Below are 20,093 nucleotides of genomic sequence, written 5' to 3' on the forward strand. Positions count from 1 at the left end.
CACATCAGAAGTCGCGCAATGATATGTATCCTCGAGTTCGACACTAAACTGTCTGGGTCTACTTCCTGCATTTGTAAGGGAAGCAACAAAACAGCGTAAAATATTAACATAATGAAATAACTGATTGGAAAATTAAGAGCGACACATTCATTAGAAGGACTATATCGGTCATGAGAAGCAGAAGTGTTATAAAGTGCATTTCCCCTTTAATATTTATTGATTTTTATTGACTTAATCAGCTGAAAGTGAAATATTCTTCCGCGGCCGTTTGGGCATATTATTTTACCGTTGCAAAACTCTGAGGTGCGTTCAAGTTCAGCGAACAAGGCGAGCGTTTGCAAACTATTTCAAACTTTTTTCCGTTAGTTTTGTGTTCGCCGCGAACGCTTGCAAACATAAGCGAATGGTCTGAAAAGGTAGTTTGCGGCGAACAAAAATGGACGCTGGACTGAGGGAAATGTTCCCGGTTGGGTATTTCAATTGAAGATGCCGCAGTTTGATCAGTTTTTTCAATAATGTTATTGCTAACGCTAGCCAATGTTATTATTGTTCGCTAGCTATCTGTTTTTTTAATCATCGATGAACACAAAAGCGGCTTTGAGTACAAACACTCTCGTCGCCATGTCTGTTTACGTTTAATGCAAACAATTTGGAATGTTCATAAAAAACCGTCAAATTGAACTGTTCAAACATGTTCGCCACGAACATTCGCCTCTGTTCGCTGAACTTGAACGCACCTCTGGTTAGTAGTTCTAATTGGACCGTTGTTAAGCAAAAACCTCTGCTCGTTATTTCTATGAAAACAACGATTCCATCAAGAAAAAATAGTTCCTTCTCGTTTTATACCATACAATTAGCACCAATTTAGGTCATTTTTGTTATTACATTATTTAAGAAAACTGAATGAAACCATAACTCAATCAGATTAATAAGGTATAATTATGTGGCCTATACTTTACCATGCTATTGCAATATACACATTGCTTTGGAATTTTATTGTGCAGAGCTAGGGAGATTAATGATTTTTATTTAATGTGTAGATATGTTCTTCCTGGATTCAACAGTAATGTGGGTTCACATTATAAGCAATATACGTTGTCTGCCATGAACATTAGTATTCTATTTTAAAACTTGAAGTCATGGACAAAAAGCGTAAACTACTAGTTCATTTCCATCAAATAGCCTAGGCTACTACACATATTGTAGTAGGCTAATGTAGACCTATTGACAAAATAGCTGTTCTGCTTTGTGTATGAACAAAAACATTCGTTTATGCTTCGCCTACTCTGCACCCCGGAAGAACACCTTTATTCAACGTTATTTCTTTCTGATGGGTGTGGGACGACGACACTGAGGGAGGGGGAACAGGAAAAAAAAAAAAAAAACATTTACTCAGCGAGTTTGCAAAAGGCTTCTCAATGATGTGCGCGCTTTCAAGCTCAGTCGAGTGAAGTGGTGGAGAAATCCTCTTCGTTCTTGCATTGAAAGTGGGATCGCAATAGCCAGTCGGAGTGAATTAAATGGCTTCAATTCAGTTTCACTTGCTATCACAGGATCTGTTCCCTTTGTTAATAGCCTTATTTTCCGTGGCTCAGACCTGTTGTGGATTTAATTTAGATGTCAGATTCCCTGTCATTAAAGAAGGAAAGACTAAGGGCAGTTTCTTCGGATTTTCTGTGGCAATGCATAGGCAGACGGAAGGCTCCAAAAGATACCTGTAAGTATCCGTTCCGTTTCTGAAATAGAAAAGTGTGGTGCCACAGGTAACCCACACTTAAGTGGAATACGATGTTTCTGCGTAGTTCAATTAGCCTACAGGATGCATTGTAAGCGTTCTCGCAGATGAATTTGCTACGAGTCAATTACATTTAACGAATGGTTCAAAAGATGACATTGACATCGCTTAAGATATTTAATTTATCTTTATCATTTAGCGTAGTTGTTCTGTATACATTTTGTTTAGGATTAGGCCGAAGTTTATAGTGGGCTAGCGTGTGGCTTCGGCAGATGGCGAAGCTAGTTTTCAGTAGTCATGGCACCTTGCACCGTCTTTTCAACACCTGCCTTGGATTTTGGTCGGGAATTAGAGGGGACTCAATTATTATGCATTGTATAGTTATGTGCACCACCTCCCAAATACAACGAAACTGCTTCTTTGAACTGTTAGGCCCATACTTGTCACCTGTCACTATCTGACTCCCAACCAGCGATAAATTGGATGTAGCCTAAGGATTTATAATTACGTGGACAGTGGCCTTGAAAAAGTTTGTTTTCGCTACTAAATGTATTTTTTTTGGAATGTAGGCTACATCATCGTGTAGCCTACAGATGGTCTTTTAAGCATATGTTTTCTTAATGTAATCCGTTAATGTATGTGCTCATTGAAACTTTGCCTCTGTGCACAAGGTTTCAGAAGTTATCTATCCCACTGAAGTACCAAATGGCAGATATTAGCCCGTACAATTAATTTAGCGTTACACCGCAACTATTCTACTCACAAGCTGGCGAAAGTGCAGTAATTCATTCTGACTGTCTTGTTCATGAAAATAATGCCTTAATGGTGTCAGAATTAAACCGTCTTTTTCATTATCCCCCACAGTGCCCAGACTTTTGTTAGCTTTATGTTTTGTTCTGTGTATCGTTTGCACCATTTTCAGCTTTTTGATAGGCTACTGTTAAAAAAAGATGTATATTTTAGCTATATTTAAATCTGTAGCTGCAATGAATTATCCACAGCTATATGCCTCTAGCAAGGTGAAGGTCTTTAATGGCAAATCCGCCAGTAAACGTGGGTTTCCATAGAAATAAATTATGCTTATGCTTGTTACAGTGCACTACTTTTAGCCTACCTGTTTTTCTCAGAAAAATATAAGTGGCACTGAAGTCCATCAACCTAATGCTTATGAAATAATCGCCTTAAAGTGTTCCAAGAATATTTAAAATGCATTTTTGCTGCTCATATAAGTTCTCAGTTTCATGCCAAATCATGTTTTACAGGAATTATGTCTTTTGGTATGCAAGATTAATTGAGATGGCAGTTTATTGCCCTGCTTTTAGCTCCGTTATTCCCTGTGATTGACTCGTGAATATGAAACCTTGTAATTGGGATGGCGGGTATGTCATCCCGCCAAGTTATGCAAGATTTCCTGTAAAAAACGTTGGTTGACATGTAATGCCTTTATTAATATTATTATTATTATTATTATTATTATTATTATTATTATTATTATTATATGAAAGGGTATTTTGCAGTTTTCAATCAAATGCATTTATGTGTGTCAGCTTTGTAGATGTATCTCAAAAAGTTATTGTAATTTTGGTTAAAATGGAACATTCTACAGAAAAAGTTTACATACACTTTGTTAGTATTTGGTGATATTGCCTTTTAATTGCTTAACTTGAGGGTTAATTGTTTACAGAAGGAGTTAACTTGGTGTATGTAAACTTTTGACCCACTGGAATTCTAATATAGTGAATTAAAGCTGAAATAAATCTGTCTCTAATCGATTGTTTTAAAATTACCTCTGACCTGAACAAAGTAGATGCCCTAACTGACTTGTCAAAAGAAATGTATGGTAACATGAAATGTGCAGAGTTGTGATAAACTGAGTTTAAATATCTTTAGCCTAGGTGTACGTAAACTTTGGCCTCAACTGTATGGACTGCTACTGTACTGCAGTGAAAAACATGTTTTATTTGTCCTGTCTGTTTAGTCAACATGAGTCTATGCAGGCATGCACAAAGCGAAGGCAGTATGCTCCCTCTCCCCCTCTACAAGAGGTTCTGGATGAGAGCTCCATCTCATCTGATTCGTTCTGGCATTGAAGGGCTGTGCCTCCACAGAAGTTAAAAGAAGGACAGCCAGTCAAAGTGGCACAGGAATGTAACGCTCATTTTATTATCTTTAGTAATCATATCATGGCCCCAGGTAAAACAGGTGCTCCATGGTGTTTTAAGACAACATCTATGGCTGCAGGGTGTACTCTAAAAGACATCAGAGGGCTGAGGGGAGACTGTGGCACAGTCTGTAGGGCAACTGGCTCTTGGCCCATCCCTCATGTAGCCAGGGGCTTGATTTCCCGCCATGGCACTTTCTTTACTGTGATCCCATCTCTATTTTTAACCCTCCCAAAGCCAGAACAGCAAAAAAGACAGCAGAACCCCAAAACAGTTTTCCAAATTGGCTTATTTATTTGTGAACATGAAGAGTAAAGAATTTTATACAATATACAGTGCACTTTAAAAGCATGGTAAGTATAGTGTGAAATTTGTTATTTTTGTTGTTATTTTTGCTATATGCTTAAGGAACTTTGATTTGAGCTCAAAATATGACCGAGACAAAAGTACAATCAGCTTTTATTTCATGACATTTACATGTGTTATTATGTTATAGAATTTTACAGAAACAACTGCTTGTTTGTGGCACTCATTCTCAGCTATGCAAAAGTATGTTAATGGATAAAATTAAAAGTAAATAAAAGCAATATTTTGGTTGCAGAGCCCTTAAATACAATAACTGCACCCAGTCTATGAGCCAGTGACATCACCCAGCATTTGGTATCTTCCAGGCTTTCACTGCAGCCGCTTATACTTGATCTTTGCTTTGGGGGGTTTCTGTCTTCAGTCTCCTCTTCAGCAATTTAAATGCATGCTCGATTGGATTTAAATCATGTGACAGTCTTGCCCAGTCCAAAACTTTTTTCCCCTTCATGAATGCTTTGGTTGCATAGGCAGAGTATTTGGTGTCATTGTCTGGCTGTGGGATGAAACGCTGGCTGATGAGGTTGGAGGTACAGTTTTTTAGTCAGACAAAATCTGTCTGTACACTTCTCACTTCTGAATTCATCCTACTGCTGTCATCCTTTGTTACACCATCAGTAAAGATGAGTGAATCTATTCCAGAAACAGCCATGCATGCCCAAGCCATGACACTACCGTGTACTTTAGTATACTATAAAATACATTTCATGTTCTGTGTAGCTGGCACATTTCTCATATCATACACTTTTAAACAGCATCTTGGATCTTTATAGAATTCTTCAGAATAGGGAAAGCCAATAGATGTCTAACTAGAGGACTAAAATGGAACTTTGCAACAAAGGCACATAAAAAAAATTTTTTTGGAGTGCTTGTAGGAACTTAAAAGTCAGTAAAAGGAGTTGAAATATTGAATCAGTAACTTATTGATATGGTCTAACTGCTCTATATTCTGCTAGTTTCCTAGGGATATGTGATTGAAGGCATAAAATATATTTTTTTATCAGCTTTACTAGCATTCTTAGCTTCAGGCCATGATATTGTCATGGTGCAGTGCTTCCTTTGCTCGTTACAGATATGTATATTATCAATATACTTCAAAAAAATTTATTCTACTGCTGCCTAGAGATATAACATTATACTGCTGCACAGTTCAGAGTTAGAGATTTTCTTTCCTGAGATTAAAAGAAACAGTACCTAAAGACTTAAAAGGTGAACCACATCTCATCAGCATGGACCTCTGTTGTATTTTAAATGTAGATGACATACAGTAGCTGAGGAGTGAATGCTGCATTTAGCTGTGTGCTGTTGTCTCTCTGATACTCACATTGAAAAGGTGAGGAGTGCTCCCTAGACCGTTCTGCATAGAAGAAAATGTCTGTGTACTGTCTCAAGGGAGGATGTAGACAGATGGCTGCCATCGAAGGGCTGCAATCCAAGAGGACCATATGGCCCAGTTAATGGGGGCACACAGGACAAGCCCAGTTGCACCAGGGGGCCAAAGAACAATAATGTCTATGGCCAGTACAGACCTTCGCTGGTGCATTAAACTCTTCCTGACATTTCCTTATTTAGTGTGCAAGTTCTTCACTAAAAACACAGCTAAGTGTATTCACATATGGAGATTAAATTGTGTGGGAAGAGGCAGGCTTGTATAGCCTATTTTGTTGAGTATGACTCATGCTTTGAAACTCACCGTTTTAAATCTATATTTGTTGGCCAACAGGAGAATGCTTTGCCTATGCCTTATGCTTGGATGTATTTGAGATGTTGTGTTATTTCTCTTTGTTGTGTTGCTCAGAATCTGTTTGGAATGTGGTCTGAAATAGTCTTTTCCTTCTCTTTGCTTTTCTTATTATGATGGATTTATGCTGAATACATGCAAGCAGGGACACAGATGCCACACCAGTGTTATTACAATCTGCATAATTGCACTTTTTCAAATTCCAACAGTTTTCCTGAGACATAATAAGAAGATCATTTCTTCAGTTGTGTTGGGGGAGCATGGCAGAGGGATTAATTCATTTTGGAGGACATCTTTAAACTACCCAAAGGATTATTAAGAACATTGTATCCATTTAATTGTATATATTTAGCAGAATTTGTGAGTGCTGTTTACCTTAGTGTAGGCCTGTGCTAACTACCAGAGAGGAATGTGCCTTGCAGGCACTCCAAGTTCTGGACAGTGTTGCACCGTCCACCCACCTCTGAAGCCTGTTTGTACTCGCTAATCCCTAGCCATCCACAAGTCTTGACACCATCCTCCACCCCCATCCCCAGCTAGCCCCCGCACCTCCCAAGAAACCTCCTACCTCCTCCTCTAATACTTTTGGGCCCAGTCTTTGAGAGCTCTTTCTGCTTTTCCTGGAGGAGGGGAGCAGGTTGTCTGCAGGGTACTGATTGGCCATTCCAGCCCTCTAAACTGAAGGAATGTGTGGAATGCTTTGCTCTTCTTTGTGCTCAGTCTGTTAGACTGCAGGTTGGGACATGACTGAAAGCAGGAAGCAGGGAACTCAGACCCCTCATATACACATACCCCCCGAGCAGCTAAGGGCTACATGCTGCAGACTGTACTACTGAATCCAGTGCAAAGGCAAGGTTTCTTATTAACCGCTGCACTTTTTGGTCTCTGAAAAAGCAATGAATAAATGCAGTTCCCTGACTCAAACACACACTTAATTAGATGAGCATTACTGTTAGGAGTCATTTTCAATGGTATTAGGTTCTTGTTGCGGTGCTTGAGAAGCTGTCCGCTATGACTGGTGTCAGGTATTTTTTATTTTGATATATTTGTACAATTTTTTTACTTTAAGACATGTAGTTTCAAACTTGACCACATATTTGTGATACATTGCCATTTTAAACATCTAATTCTTCCATTTTTATTTGTCTGTATTTCTTAATTGACAGATGAATAAGCTGTCTTTGGTCAGGGGCAATATATTAGAAATGTACACTTTGTTCAGGTGAGTTTACCTATGGCCAATCCTTTCCCATTTAGGGGGTGCCCTGTTTAAAGCTTTATACAGTGACTCCAGGTGTGAGCATCACAGAGACGTGGAAAATGGCTTAAGTGAAGCAAGACATTTGTACCATTTACAATACTTCGATTAGTTTATATTCATAATTTATCATGCATTTATCTTGGCAAAAATGAACTTGTTTTTTTAGTTTGCAATGAAATACTGATACCCATATGGAGAAGGCAGGTATGCCATCCCACCAAGTTATGCCTTGGCGGAGCGACATACCCCATACCTGTGTACAGCACCAAGGGTTTGGTACTTTTCAGGGTTTTCTACAGAAATAACCACAATGACCAGTGACTCTCAGCCCTTAAAAACATTCATTTCTGTACCTGCTGACCTCATGTCAACAGACAGAATTCACAACTTCACACGTCCGCACAATAAAGCCCCAAACTTTTGGGATTTTTACTCCTCCTCCTTCTTTTCCCTGCCTGATTACATCATCATAAATGCCCCATGGCCCACAAGGAATACATCTCCCCATTGGACATTTAGGTATATCAGCCAATAAAAACATTGGATACACACAAATATACAAGTGCACAAATGAAACAATTTAGGAATAATTGGGTAGCATTGCTTTGGAATACAGCTTGTTTAATCTGTGTGAGCTAGGATAGCCAATATTGTTTCATGTAACTTGTTGCAATTTTGATATCAATGCCTTTAATGGCAAGTCTAGATTTGAATGAATGGTTTATAGTGCTTTTTATGTGTGAGTAACTTGTCATTTTTTCACGTTTCATGTTTTTTATCACATGAGAGAGAGAGAGAGATATATATTTCTAACTCTCATTCAAATTCAAAAAAGGGCGATAATTTTATTGAACATCTAAAAATGAGTCGAACAGACTCCTTACAATTCTTGGCACTCCAAACCCAAGAGCTCAGCCCAGGAAAGTATCCCCTCAGTCAGCTGGTTCTGAACCTCTCTAGACTAACATTAACACATACTAATGCAAACCAGCTTCAGACCAGCACTGCTTCACAACAGACAGCTCATTAGAGTCAACCAAATTATAAAACATCAAAAACTCCTATCTGGACCATTGGAACCAAGAAACACAATCCCAAAATAAACTGAATTGTTATCGGGCCCTAAATAGAAAATACACACAGGCAGAGTATCTCTTCTCTGTCAGAGATACAAAGCAGAGATGGATCCTGACCAAGTACAGGCTCAGTGACCACACACTTGCAATTGAAATAAGCAGATACAAAAACTCATGGCCACTGCAAGACAGGAGAGATGGAAACAGATGCACTTCCTCCTTACTTGCACAAAATATTTACAAATTAGAAAAAAATATTTCCAAAAACTATCCTAAATTATAAATTATTTTAATTTCATATCAAAAGAAGAAAAATGTTCAATTCTGTTAGGGGAAGGATCAACAGCCCCAATTGCGGCACAGTTCATTTCAGCCTGTCATAACCTGAGGGACAGTGAGTGACCACCCATCCAATATAAACATTGTGCATATTTAGGGGTCCAAGCAGCGAAGCTGGTGGAACCCTATTGTATCTGTTCGGATTATTATTATTATTATTATTATTATTAGGGGTCCAAGCAGCGAAGCTGGTGGAACCCTATTGTATCTGTTAGGATTATTATTCTTATTTTTCTCCGCTAAAAGTGTCTGAGGCTCAGCAACCAATACGTCCTAGAGCAACCAAATTTGGCAGATGGGTTCCTATGGCCCCCCACTACTCAGGCACTAAAAATCACCTATGGCAGCCAGATGGTGGTGCTATAACAGAGGGTCATGTTTAAAAGGTCATAACTCCCACACCGTTAGTCAGAACAACACAAAACTTCATCGACCGATGCATCTGAATGTGCTGTACAACTTTGCTTTTGGGAGCACCTATGTCCGCCATATGGTTTGCCCGCCATTTGGACTTTTTCATTAGGTGGGGAGCGGAAGAGCTGGAGCTCCAAATCTAAGTGCTACGACATCTAGTAAGCTTCTTTACGGCAAGCGACATCCATGGCGACGCAAGTAATCCGACACCGTAGGTCTAGTTTTTAGCAGTGAGGGGAGGGTCTGAGCATCGCGGAAGCAATGGAAGACAGTTCTTGAGCCTGCATCCATTTGAAGACAGTATCAGGTGAGTTCGTTTAGTCTTTGAATCTGTCATTACGCTGAGAAACAGCTAAACCATTTTATTTATAGGTTCTGAGTTTCTGTGCAAACGCGCGAAAACACGCTGGTATAATGAAACAATGATGGTAGCCTAATACATATATCGTCCGCTTCGTTCCGTTGCTACCATAACATAACGACCTACAGCTGCAGTTTCTCGCTGCAATTACTAATATTGAATATAAACAAAAGACGCAATTTATGCTGTAAATCGTATTCTCAATTTAATCTCTACATCGACTGTAAGCTTAGGGTTGTAACTAGGTAGTTGTTTCGTAGGTGACTTAACTCGTCTTAACTATTGCTTGTATTTTTGCATAGACTGCGTTGTTGCTGTTCTTGTTTGTGTTAGTGTTAATAAGTTTAACCTACAGGGTCCAAGTTGAACTATGCGGTTGTTCCCTGCACTCGGAACGGTAGGCTACTGCCCTCTAGGGTTTTCGACACACTTGTTCCTGCTTATGGTTAAACACTTTGTTGTACGTCGCTCTGGATAGGAGCGTCTGCCGAATGCCTGTAATGTAATGTAATGCAATATTTTGTAGCAACAAGATAAACCGGACATTAGCCCTAAAATATGCCAATACAGCAGTGAAAACGCTGCTCACTGAATAACGAAATAAACGAGACGTTTTTTTAAAATTATACCATGTCATTATACAGTCAATATCTGGGACTACGCATTTAATAAATATAGAATCTTACCATCGGGTTTTCGTGTAGAGATGTCCCTTTTGCGAATGAGTGGTCATATATTGTCTTGGACAATCCGTTTGTGAAATATAGGCTACGCGCATTTGTGATAACTGGGCTATCTTCAAAAATAGCTGTGTGTAATACCTTACCTGTTGCTTATGGCGTTGTCGCCCTTTTTAGGGCAATTTGGCTTGATTGACAATTCATTTATTCAGTAGGTGAGAGTATAAGCTTTCTAACGATGTATAACATGTCTGATTTTGCTTTTGGAATAGCATTTTATAGGTCAACGTAACCAAAATTTTTCTTATCTGCCAATGTCTAAATAAATAAAACGGTAGGCTACTTTGCGCGCAGCATGCAGATCGCGAGTCTTTTTTTTTCGTTTTTTCTCAATGTCGTATTTATTATTTGAAATGTGTATTTATGTGTTATTATTCTATCTGTCTCTGTGGCGCTCTGAAATGTGCATTCTCTGCTAAGCTGAGCAATGGATTGGAATATGTGTCTGACGTAGTGTTGCACGGTATACTAAAACGTCAGCACTTTCTCAGTACTTAAAAAAAAAAAAAAGAAAAGAAAAAAGAAAAAAAAAAAAAAAGAAACGGTTCGGTATTAGAATATTCCGACGTTCGGTAGTTTTGAGTCAAATGTAAAAGCCTGGGAAAATTGTCGCCCGCATAACTGATTGAGAGGATGAAAAGTGTAATTTGTCATAATCTTCGCTGGAAGGCAGTAGCAACTAAGGTTGCCAAGTGAGGTGACTTGCGCTTGTGCACTCAGCTCCTTGATACAGCGCAAGCTTTGACTCAGTTCACTTCAGTAGCAATAGGTGTTCCAATTTGGAAATATTTAATTATAGATAGATGCTGTATTGTTATTAAAATATGCTGTTTTAAAATCTATTTAAAGGTGAAAGACCTGTTTTAAAGATTATTTATTTACAACTGTTTAATTTTTGAAATATATTTCACATATTTTTCTATTGTTCAGTGTTGTAACACTATAGGCCTATGCATATTAATATGTTGAAGAGGCTTCAACTTAAAGGTTGCTAATGAACCAGGTTGCTTATGAACCATGAATTCGAAAATGAGGTCAACCCTTGTGGACATTACGTTTCTGATCTATTAAGGTAATTGCAGTATCGTTAGGTACCGAGTATCGAATTAGCATCATTTAAGTTTCAAGTATCATTTCATTATTGAGTATCGTGATACTAAACCTGGTATCAGTATCAAAGTCAAAATTTTGGTATCGTCACAACACTAGTGTGACGCCTTTTTTAGTTGCGGCGCAGAAACACTGCAGCTGTGCATACACGCCGGACCATCTAAGTGTTACGACATGCCATCTAAGTGTTACGACATAGTAAAGGCCTTTACGGGAAGCGGCCAGGACACATCCATGGCGACGCAACTAAGTCATCCGCCAGCTTCTCTTAGCACAAAATTGGCCATAAGTCATCAATATTTTATACAATCATCATGATATTCAGTAGATATGTTGGGTGCAGGCATATGATCATGAGGACAAAGCCATTTTAAAATCGCTCCATAGGGGGCGCGATGGTGCCAATGCTTGGACCCCTCCCAACGCCCCTTGCGGCTTTAATTATTTATTTACTTCTGTTGCTGTCAATGCTGTTATTGTTATACATTGTTACATTTATCATTATTATTTTAGTATTATTATTATTTGTTATATATATGTATGCTTTGGCAATAATTACATTTGTATTTTATGCCAATAAAGCAACCTAAATTGAAAATTGAAATTGAGAGAGAGAGCACAATCCTTCAGAAATGAAACAAAACATCTTTGCCTTTCACCCTAACGGGATCCAGATAAATAAAAAAAAATTAAAAATTAATAAAACACAAACTAAAGTAACAAAGACAAAATAAACAAACAGTCCCACAGCAGCTTTCAGCAGCAGCTCCTTAGTTGGTGCAGCTCACACTCCATTTCTGATTTCCCCACCCACTGGGGAAAGAGCACACTTTATATACTAGGACTAATTGCACTCCAGGTGCGTGTGCCAACTTCACCAGTGGGCTTGGTCCTTTGAATGCTCTGAACCTCTCCCACAAACTGAGCCATGCCACAAAACTGTTTGACCATTAAGAAGAGAGTACTGGTGAGTTCAGTAATCACAAACCTCTACAGTTGATGACAGTGGAATTTTCACCATAATGAAGGCAAACCCCAAAACACATGTTGAGCAGATCAGGAACACTCTTCACCTGTCCGACAGATTAGTTTGCAGATGCTTATACTCCTAATAATAGTAATATTATAAGGAGACAATGGGGCAATGTGTCACAGTAACATGTTTTTATTTACATGTCATTTCATTTTAGCCTGTGTTTACAATCAAAGATGTCTCCTCCGTCTTCCACCCCGCAACCTCGCATCTGAGTACCTGACCGAGTCACAGACACACACATTTCTGTTCGAAACTCCCGGTAAATGTCTCCCATCAATTACTGAGACTGGACATTAGGCTACCTTGTCCAGTTGGGACCACGAACCAGACATGTACAAATAATTTGAAAACCTGGCATTCTGGTCAAAAACTGTACGCCTGGCAACCTTAGCTGCATAGCTAGAGGTAACGTTACTTACAGGTCCAAAAGAAAACTAGCCAGCCCATGTCCCTTTTCATCCACTTGGGGAATTTCAGCTGACATCACCAAGTAGCAGTAGTTATTGAATGAGCCCTGTCAGATTGTCTTTTTGCTTTGCTGTATCTGGGCTGCGTTTCCGAGTTTCGATGTACCTTAACGTTTTACGAAGGTTCTTAAGGTATACCTTCTTAAGGGAAACCGCTTTTTTACGAGTGTTTCCCAGACTATACCTTAAGGCAACTGTTAAGGGACAACTTAAAGGTACATCGTAAGTTGGAACTGGCCTTCACTGTGGTGCTGAAAAGTTTATCAATCGATGCCAAGCGAATCGATTGTCTCACTTGTAAAGGCTTGTGAATGACGTTTTAATATTACACGTGTTGTGATAATCATTTTACATCAATCTAATATTGCAGAAGAGGAAGCTATGCCTACTAGAGATTATCTGCTAATCTCTTTAAGAGTCCGTTAAGACGAGACCTTGTGATAGTTTCAATAAATACGTACATATAGGCTACAATGGATAAAATAAAAAGCATCAATCGGGACATATAAGCCATAGTCTGGGACTTCGTGGAAGCCCAGGGAAAAGGATATAGGCTACATATGGGTGAATTATTTTGTTCTTATTGAAACAAAGGTCTAATGTTAATTTGTTTTTGTCACACAATATATAGGCAACTGTAGCAGCATATCACTGCACTGCACTGATTCCCACGAACTTTTCTCTGCGATGCAAAAATGATCGTAGATGAAAGGCAAAAGCGCTTCTGTGGAAATTGATCATGATGAATTATATACCGGGTGCCTTATGAATAGGTCTACCTGTTAAAGTGATTTGTTCATCCACCTTAATTTGCTGTTGGATAATCTTAAATTTAACCAAGAATATCATTATTGGGTTGTTTACCGAAAATCGTAAAACAACATGGTAAGAAAAATGTTCCGTAATGTTGATATTTACCCAGTGCTATTTTGTTTTATATAGGAGGTGTGAGCTAAAGGAAGGGGATGTAGATCATTTGGCTATGTTTGTCCATTATAAGCCACTGTACCTGTATGTGTGTTTATGGCTAGGCCAATCAACGTGCTCTAGTTCGGTCATACAAGTAGACTCACTCAACGTTGTTTTTGCACACACAGGTTTTATATTCTTAATAAACCGGCGGTTTGTTCCAAGTCAGTGTGATCATTGACTCACACACAAACAAACTAATTTCTACAGGGTATGCAGTCAGAAAAGCCATATCCTAAGTTAGCGCCACTACATTAAAAAAAAACTTTTTTTTTTCTTTTCACAAATTGGATTATTATCATGGATAGGCCCTATACTTAATTACCATCATGATGGGGATAGACAGGTAAAACGACAACATTCTCACAACGTGCTATGCACAGACACGTTGATTGGATAATTACTTTTCGTAAAGTAAATATTAAACTCATTTTCGCATGCCGATGTGCTACTAGATGCGCACTGTAGTACAACTGTCGATTTGAAAAGCAAAATGTTGGCATAATAAGGCTGAAACCGCAGAGCGCATCGCTAAGGGACAGCTTATGAGTGCCTCAGACCACCCTTTTAAAGGTATACCTTAATTAAGGTATACCTTAGCTAAGGAGACGCTGGGAAACAGCTCGAGAGCTAAAGGAAGAGCTTAAGGGATACCTTACGACGCACGTAGTGCTAAGGAGACTCTGGGAAACGCAGCCCTGGGCCATTAAAACAGCTAGCTAGCTATAGCCACAAACTCTCTGCTGAAATTTTAATCCAAACCACAGGCTTTGCAGGTCAAACTCACCCCTCCCAACACAGAAAAGGGCACCATGCCCGGATACATCCTGTACATAGTTTAGAATAACAAATACAGCTAAAAGGTGCACAAATTTGGCCAAAGTACATAAAGGCAGAGATTCTTAGTGCATCATCGATAAGTCTTAGCATGACTTTTTAATTATAATTTCAAGTTAAAAATCCTGCATATTATGCCTTTAAATTTCTGGCAATTAACTACAATTCAAAAGTTATTCCTGGGAGTAGTGACTATTAGTATTCAGCAATCCGGTGCATAAACTGGCAAAAATACTGTAACTGAGGAGTAAACTTGTAGCATTTAAAATGAGCTAGTTCTAACATTGTAAATATAGAAATGTCATCGTTATAATAAACATATGTAACATCACAATATTCAACACCAAGACTGCTTGCTTAATGGCTAGCTATGACTATGATACTGTTTTATTTAGCTGAGTGTGAGGTATTTGCAGCTAAAAGGTTGTTGTTAGTTAGATTGCTAACAATATACCTTAGTTTATCCTATTGTGCTTAGTTAACTTGTGAACACATTATTTGTTTAACGGTATTTTGTTTACTGACCGCAACATTATATTTCAGTGCCTAAAATATTCTCTGCAGCGTCAGTGGATTCTAAATCAAAACTGCAGCATATGGCCACACTGTCTCCTAAGGTGAACATTGTTCAAATATATGAGTCTAGAAAGGGTTACAAAGATATTTCTAAGGCTCTGGGAGTCCACCGAGCCTCAGTGAGAGCCATTATCTCCAAACGGAGAACACTGGAAGCAGCAGTGAATCTTCCCAGGCCAACCTACCAAAATTTCTCCAAGGGTGCAGTGACAACTAGACAATTTGCAAAAAAGCATGTGGATGATCCCCAAACCTTTTGGGATAATGTTCTATAGACTGATACGTGAAAAGGGGAATTTTGTGGATGACAAGGGTCTCATTATGCCTGACATAAAGAAAATACAGCATTTCACTGTAAGAACATCATATCAGTAGTCAAACATGTTTGTTGTAGTGTAGTATCATGGGTATGCTTTCTGATCTGTACGAGAAAATTCTTAAGGTAGATGTCTGGTCAACTATCCATGAGCTGAAGCTAAAGTGCAATTGGGTTATGGAGCAAGACAATGATCAAAAACACAAAATATATCTTTCATACCAGTAACTAATTTGGTTGCTCTTCTTTGAACCGTTTCCAGTGCTTCTCCAACTTTCTTGTAGTACGGTCCCCAGAACAGCACACAATACTCCAAGTGTGGTCTAACAAATGTATTGTATAAGATAACTATAACTTCCTTGGATTTATACTCAGGATTTATAATCCCATCATCCTGTTGGCCTTTTTTTTGGCCTATCTGGACAAAATCACAGATTTTATATTTACACCATTATCCGTTGGATATTTAAAGCGAAATTCCCTGCCTAAAGTGGACCTGATTTATCGTCATCACAACTGCTCTGCCCCATATAAAATGAAAGTTATCGTGTTGCTATCAGGTAATATTGGACATTTATGTGACCATACCACAAATGAATGGACACGCTTAATGTAACAAAGTTCTCAACAGCAGCAGATTGGCCAAATTTCACATCAATCAAGTGTATCTGTCTGTCAGGCAGAAGCTGTAGGGAAATTGAATAAAAATTGGAAGAATTAGACACATTTTTTAAAATGATACAGCAATCTACCAGCATGGCCTCTGTGATCGACATATTGGGCACCCCTGCTTTAGTAGATTCCAGACTATTAGCTGGGCCTCCCAGTTTTCGTGTCTTCTGTAAATTTTACTAATGTACTTTTTTATGTCCCTGTCAAGGGCATTGATATAAATGAGGAAGAGCAGTGGTCCCAGCACTTATCCCTGTGGGACTCCACTTCCTACAGTTCCTTGCTCGGATAATATCCGTCCTACTACTCTTTGTGTTCTACCCTGTTGCCAGTTATGAATCCACTCTGAAATACCTCCTCTAATTCCTACTGTCTTCATTTTGTGTTACCTTATCAAATGCCTTTTAGAAATATAAGTATATGATATCATAAGCCTTTTTATAATCAGAACACTTTGTAGCTTCTTCAAAGAATGCCAGAGGGTTTGTCAGGCATGATCTTCCCTTGTAAATAACCATGCTGGCTATCCCTTAGGATGTTGTTATTTTCAAGCAACACTTCTAACTTGTCTTTAATCATAGATTCTAGTATTTTATGTGATGCAAGTTCAACTGACAGGGCTGTAGTTTCCTGGATCAGTACGATCCACTTTCTTATATAGTGGTATTATATTACCTTGATTCCAGTCCTGCCAGTGGTTTAAAGACACTCACATCTCACCTAATTCTTTGAGTACCCTTGTGTTTACGCCATCTTTAGTTATTTATTTAAATTTTTATTTCATGTAATTTATCAAATCTTCATTCTCTATCTCAATATCTGTTAAGATGTTCTGAGGACTGAATATGTCTTCCAGTCTATTAGTAACCTCCTCTCTAGTAAAACTCTCAACAAAGTAACTATTTAACCTCGTAATTCCCCTAGTGGTCGGCATGCCATTGTTCCTAGATTGCTCAACTCAGACATTCATTGCTCCTGCAACCAAAGTATGAGTTGAAAACAGAAACTAGTTTCTGTGTTCTAGTTTCATTAGTAGACGATACACGGCAACTATGCTGAATACGGAGTTTTGCAGCATCACCATTGTCACGCTGGTCATTCATTTAACAAGCACCCCCTCCCTGCAGTCTCATCTGGAACTAGACCCCCCACCCATAACATAATGGACAATATTGTCTATCTGGGCATTCATAGCCCAGATCAGTAGCCCTAAGATATGCCAATACAGCAGTGAAAACACTGCTCACTGAATAACGAAATAAACGAGAAAAAGTTTTTTTTAAATGATACCATGTCATTCTACAGTCAATATCTGGGACTAAATATTGAATAAATGTACAGCCTTACGATTGGTTTTATGCGTAGAGATGTCCCTTTTGAGACTGAGTGGTCATACATTGTCTTGGACAATCCGTTTGTAAAATATACGCGCATTTGTGATGCCTGGGTACCTTCCAAAATAGCTGTGCGTAATACCACACCTGTTGTTTACGGCGTTGTCGCCCTTTTTAGGACAGTTTGGCTTGATTGACAATTCATTTATTCAGTAGATGAGAGTATAAGCTTTCTAACGATATATAACATGTCTGATTTTGCTTTTGGAATAGCGTTTTATAGGTCAGCGTAACTTATCATCGCATTCACTTACGCATTCACTCTGTGGTAGCAGTAAAAGACGTTGCTCCTAACGAAACGTGGTCAATGATTTTTCGTAATTTCTTGGAAAATACTATTATTATTGAGGACTTCTGGGCATAGCTAAGCCATATGTTAGCTGATAGACCTATCTGGCATCATTTTCTGGAGCAAAACAGAAGCGAATAGAACAGTATCATTTATTTACTGTCTCTGTGTCTACTGAATATAAGATTTCATCATTGCTATGTAAGTATTACTGCTCAAAATACTTCGGTTATATACATTATTTTTTAAATTGAATGTCTTTAAATAGGTTAGTGGTATTATATAATGTGGATATTTCACACTGTAATGTAAGCGTTAGTTAAGAGTGTAATAGTTTTCGTGAAGCATGCAACAGTGATGACGTAAGAGTTGGAACACTACCAAAACGGTTGAAAATTGTTTTCATGTCGTCCCATCCCCATACAAGAAAACATAAGAGAGTACAGAGTATGGAAATACATACAAGAGCTAATTGTTAGTTATTAATTATATAATTATTACACATTTAGGTACTGTACCGCATTATGTGACAATATCTTTGCATTATTTTCTAATCTGATAGCAATGTTCCATCTTAAACCTTCATAATGGGCTCATTTATATGCTTTAATGGATTTTGGATATGTTTCTGGACCCCTAGATATTTTAGACCACTGTACTGATGGAAAGCTTGTAATTCCCACTCGAAAATGATGCAACAGTGAGTTTCTTGAGACAAAACAGTTGATTGCAGTGAATACGTGAATATGTTGTGATTTACAGCAATGCATAATTTAGACATTTTGGATAGATGTGGAGACGCTGGGTTACACAGCTTAGTTTTTGCTTCATAGATCTATAGTAGTTGTACATATCCACCCTTATATTTTATGAACTTGTGGTCAAGACGTTTTTGATCCAGGACATGTATAGTTTAACCTGCTATATAGCCTATATGCAATCTCTCAGTATTTCATTGCAAACTAAAAAAGTGCAAATTCATTTTTGATTTTTTGTCTAGACAATTGCATTTGTGGCACTTTGTTTCTTCCAAAATTATGAATATAAACTAATCTACGTTAGTACTGTAAATTGTACAAATGTTTTGCTTCATTTAAGCTATTTTTCAAATCTCTGTGGTGTTCACATCTCGAGTTACAAGGCTTTAAATAGGGTACCCCCTAAATGGGCAAGGATTGGCAATATTTGGCATGTGCGCTAAGGGGTTAATAAATAATTGTATTTAACCTGTGTCTGTTTTGATGTTGCTAGAATGCGGGAGTCTGAGTCAAAATAGCCTATCCAGAACTATATCCTTCAGGTTATCGTAAATCTTTGATTTAATGATTTGATCCTTAAAATTTCTCATTTTGATTATTAATTGAAGTTCCAAATTTATGGTCGAATAGTCTAGATAACTGTTATTTCATGAGACTGATTTTTAATTGCGCGGTTATACCGCTTTGCCTACATAAGTGGTGCCCAATGTGAGAATATGGAAATATAATCCCTACATAAGTGATTCCCCGTGTAAAGCTATAATGTCATTTCCCCGACAGTGATAACTAACCATTATGAACAGATTTTATGAATAGAATCTCTCCAAAATGACAGCATTTGATTGAAATACAGGGTTTAGTCAAAAAGAGAGAATGGGTAAATAAAGAATATTTGTTTTGTGGGGTTTCAGATGGTACCACCCTCAATGAATTTCTCATCTGTAAGTGGAATATGGCCGGGAGAAAAGATATACAAAATATTACAATTTGGAGAGGCTTGGTGCCATTTGGAGAGGTTTTCAGGAGATTTGGGCCCACCTTTAGGAAAATGCATGTTAAATCTTACTTTTGTTCTGCTTTGTTCAGTCCACTCCAAACTGATTTCTCTGTGTTTTATACATCCTGGTGTACAATTTAGTCCCTCCAGGAATCACGTAATTAATGCAAATTCAACCAAACTCCGCAATATTTGCGGGGGCTTGCAATTTAGCATAATTCCAGCGATTTCTCCACATTAAATGTCCAAATCCAGAGCCGTATATATGTGTTAACGCATACAAAAAAATACGTAGCAAAATGCGTCTGTCGGGGCTGCGGTCATAAAGAAATGCATGACAAAATGGTTAGGGAAAGTAATCATAAGTACTTATCTGTCACAGGAGTCTTCAGTAACGTTGACTGGTGATCCATTTTGTGAATAAATTTGTTCTCTGATGAAAAAATATCTTTGGCATACGGCTCCTTCGGACAATCTCTG

The 20,093-nt window shown here is 38.3% G+C and overlaps 1 protein-coding gene across 3 annotated transcripts in view; it reads left to right on the forward strand.

The window, feature by feature from the left end:
* Positions 1-1,325: 1,325 nt before the first annotated feature.
* The window catches only part of LOC135247694 (integrin alpha-3-like), a 118,747-nt gene continuing 99,979 nt past the window's right edge, over positions 1,326-20,093 (forward strand). The window contains exon 1 of one of the 3 annotated variants that reach the window (XR_010328271.1): positions 1,326-1,717. Coding sequence is in view for 2 of the 3 variants with exons in the window: in XM_064321443.1 (XP_064177513.1) it covers positions 1,521-1,717 (197 nt within the window). In the remaining variant the exon portion in view is untranslated. The remainder of the gene's footprint in view (positions 1,718-20,093) is intronic. The other 2 variants (XM_064321443.1, XM_064321442.1) reach the window with 2 other exon arrangements.

The sequence above is a fragment of the Anguilla rostrata genome, chromosome 2 (genome assembly GCF_018555375.3).
Source record: "Anguilla rostrata isolate EN2019 chromosome 2, ASM1855537v3, whole genome shotgun sequence".
Taxonomy (NCBI): Eukaryota; Metazoa; Chordata; class Actinopteri; order Anguilliformes; family Anguillidae; genus Anguilla; species Anguilla rostrata.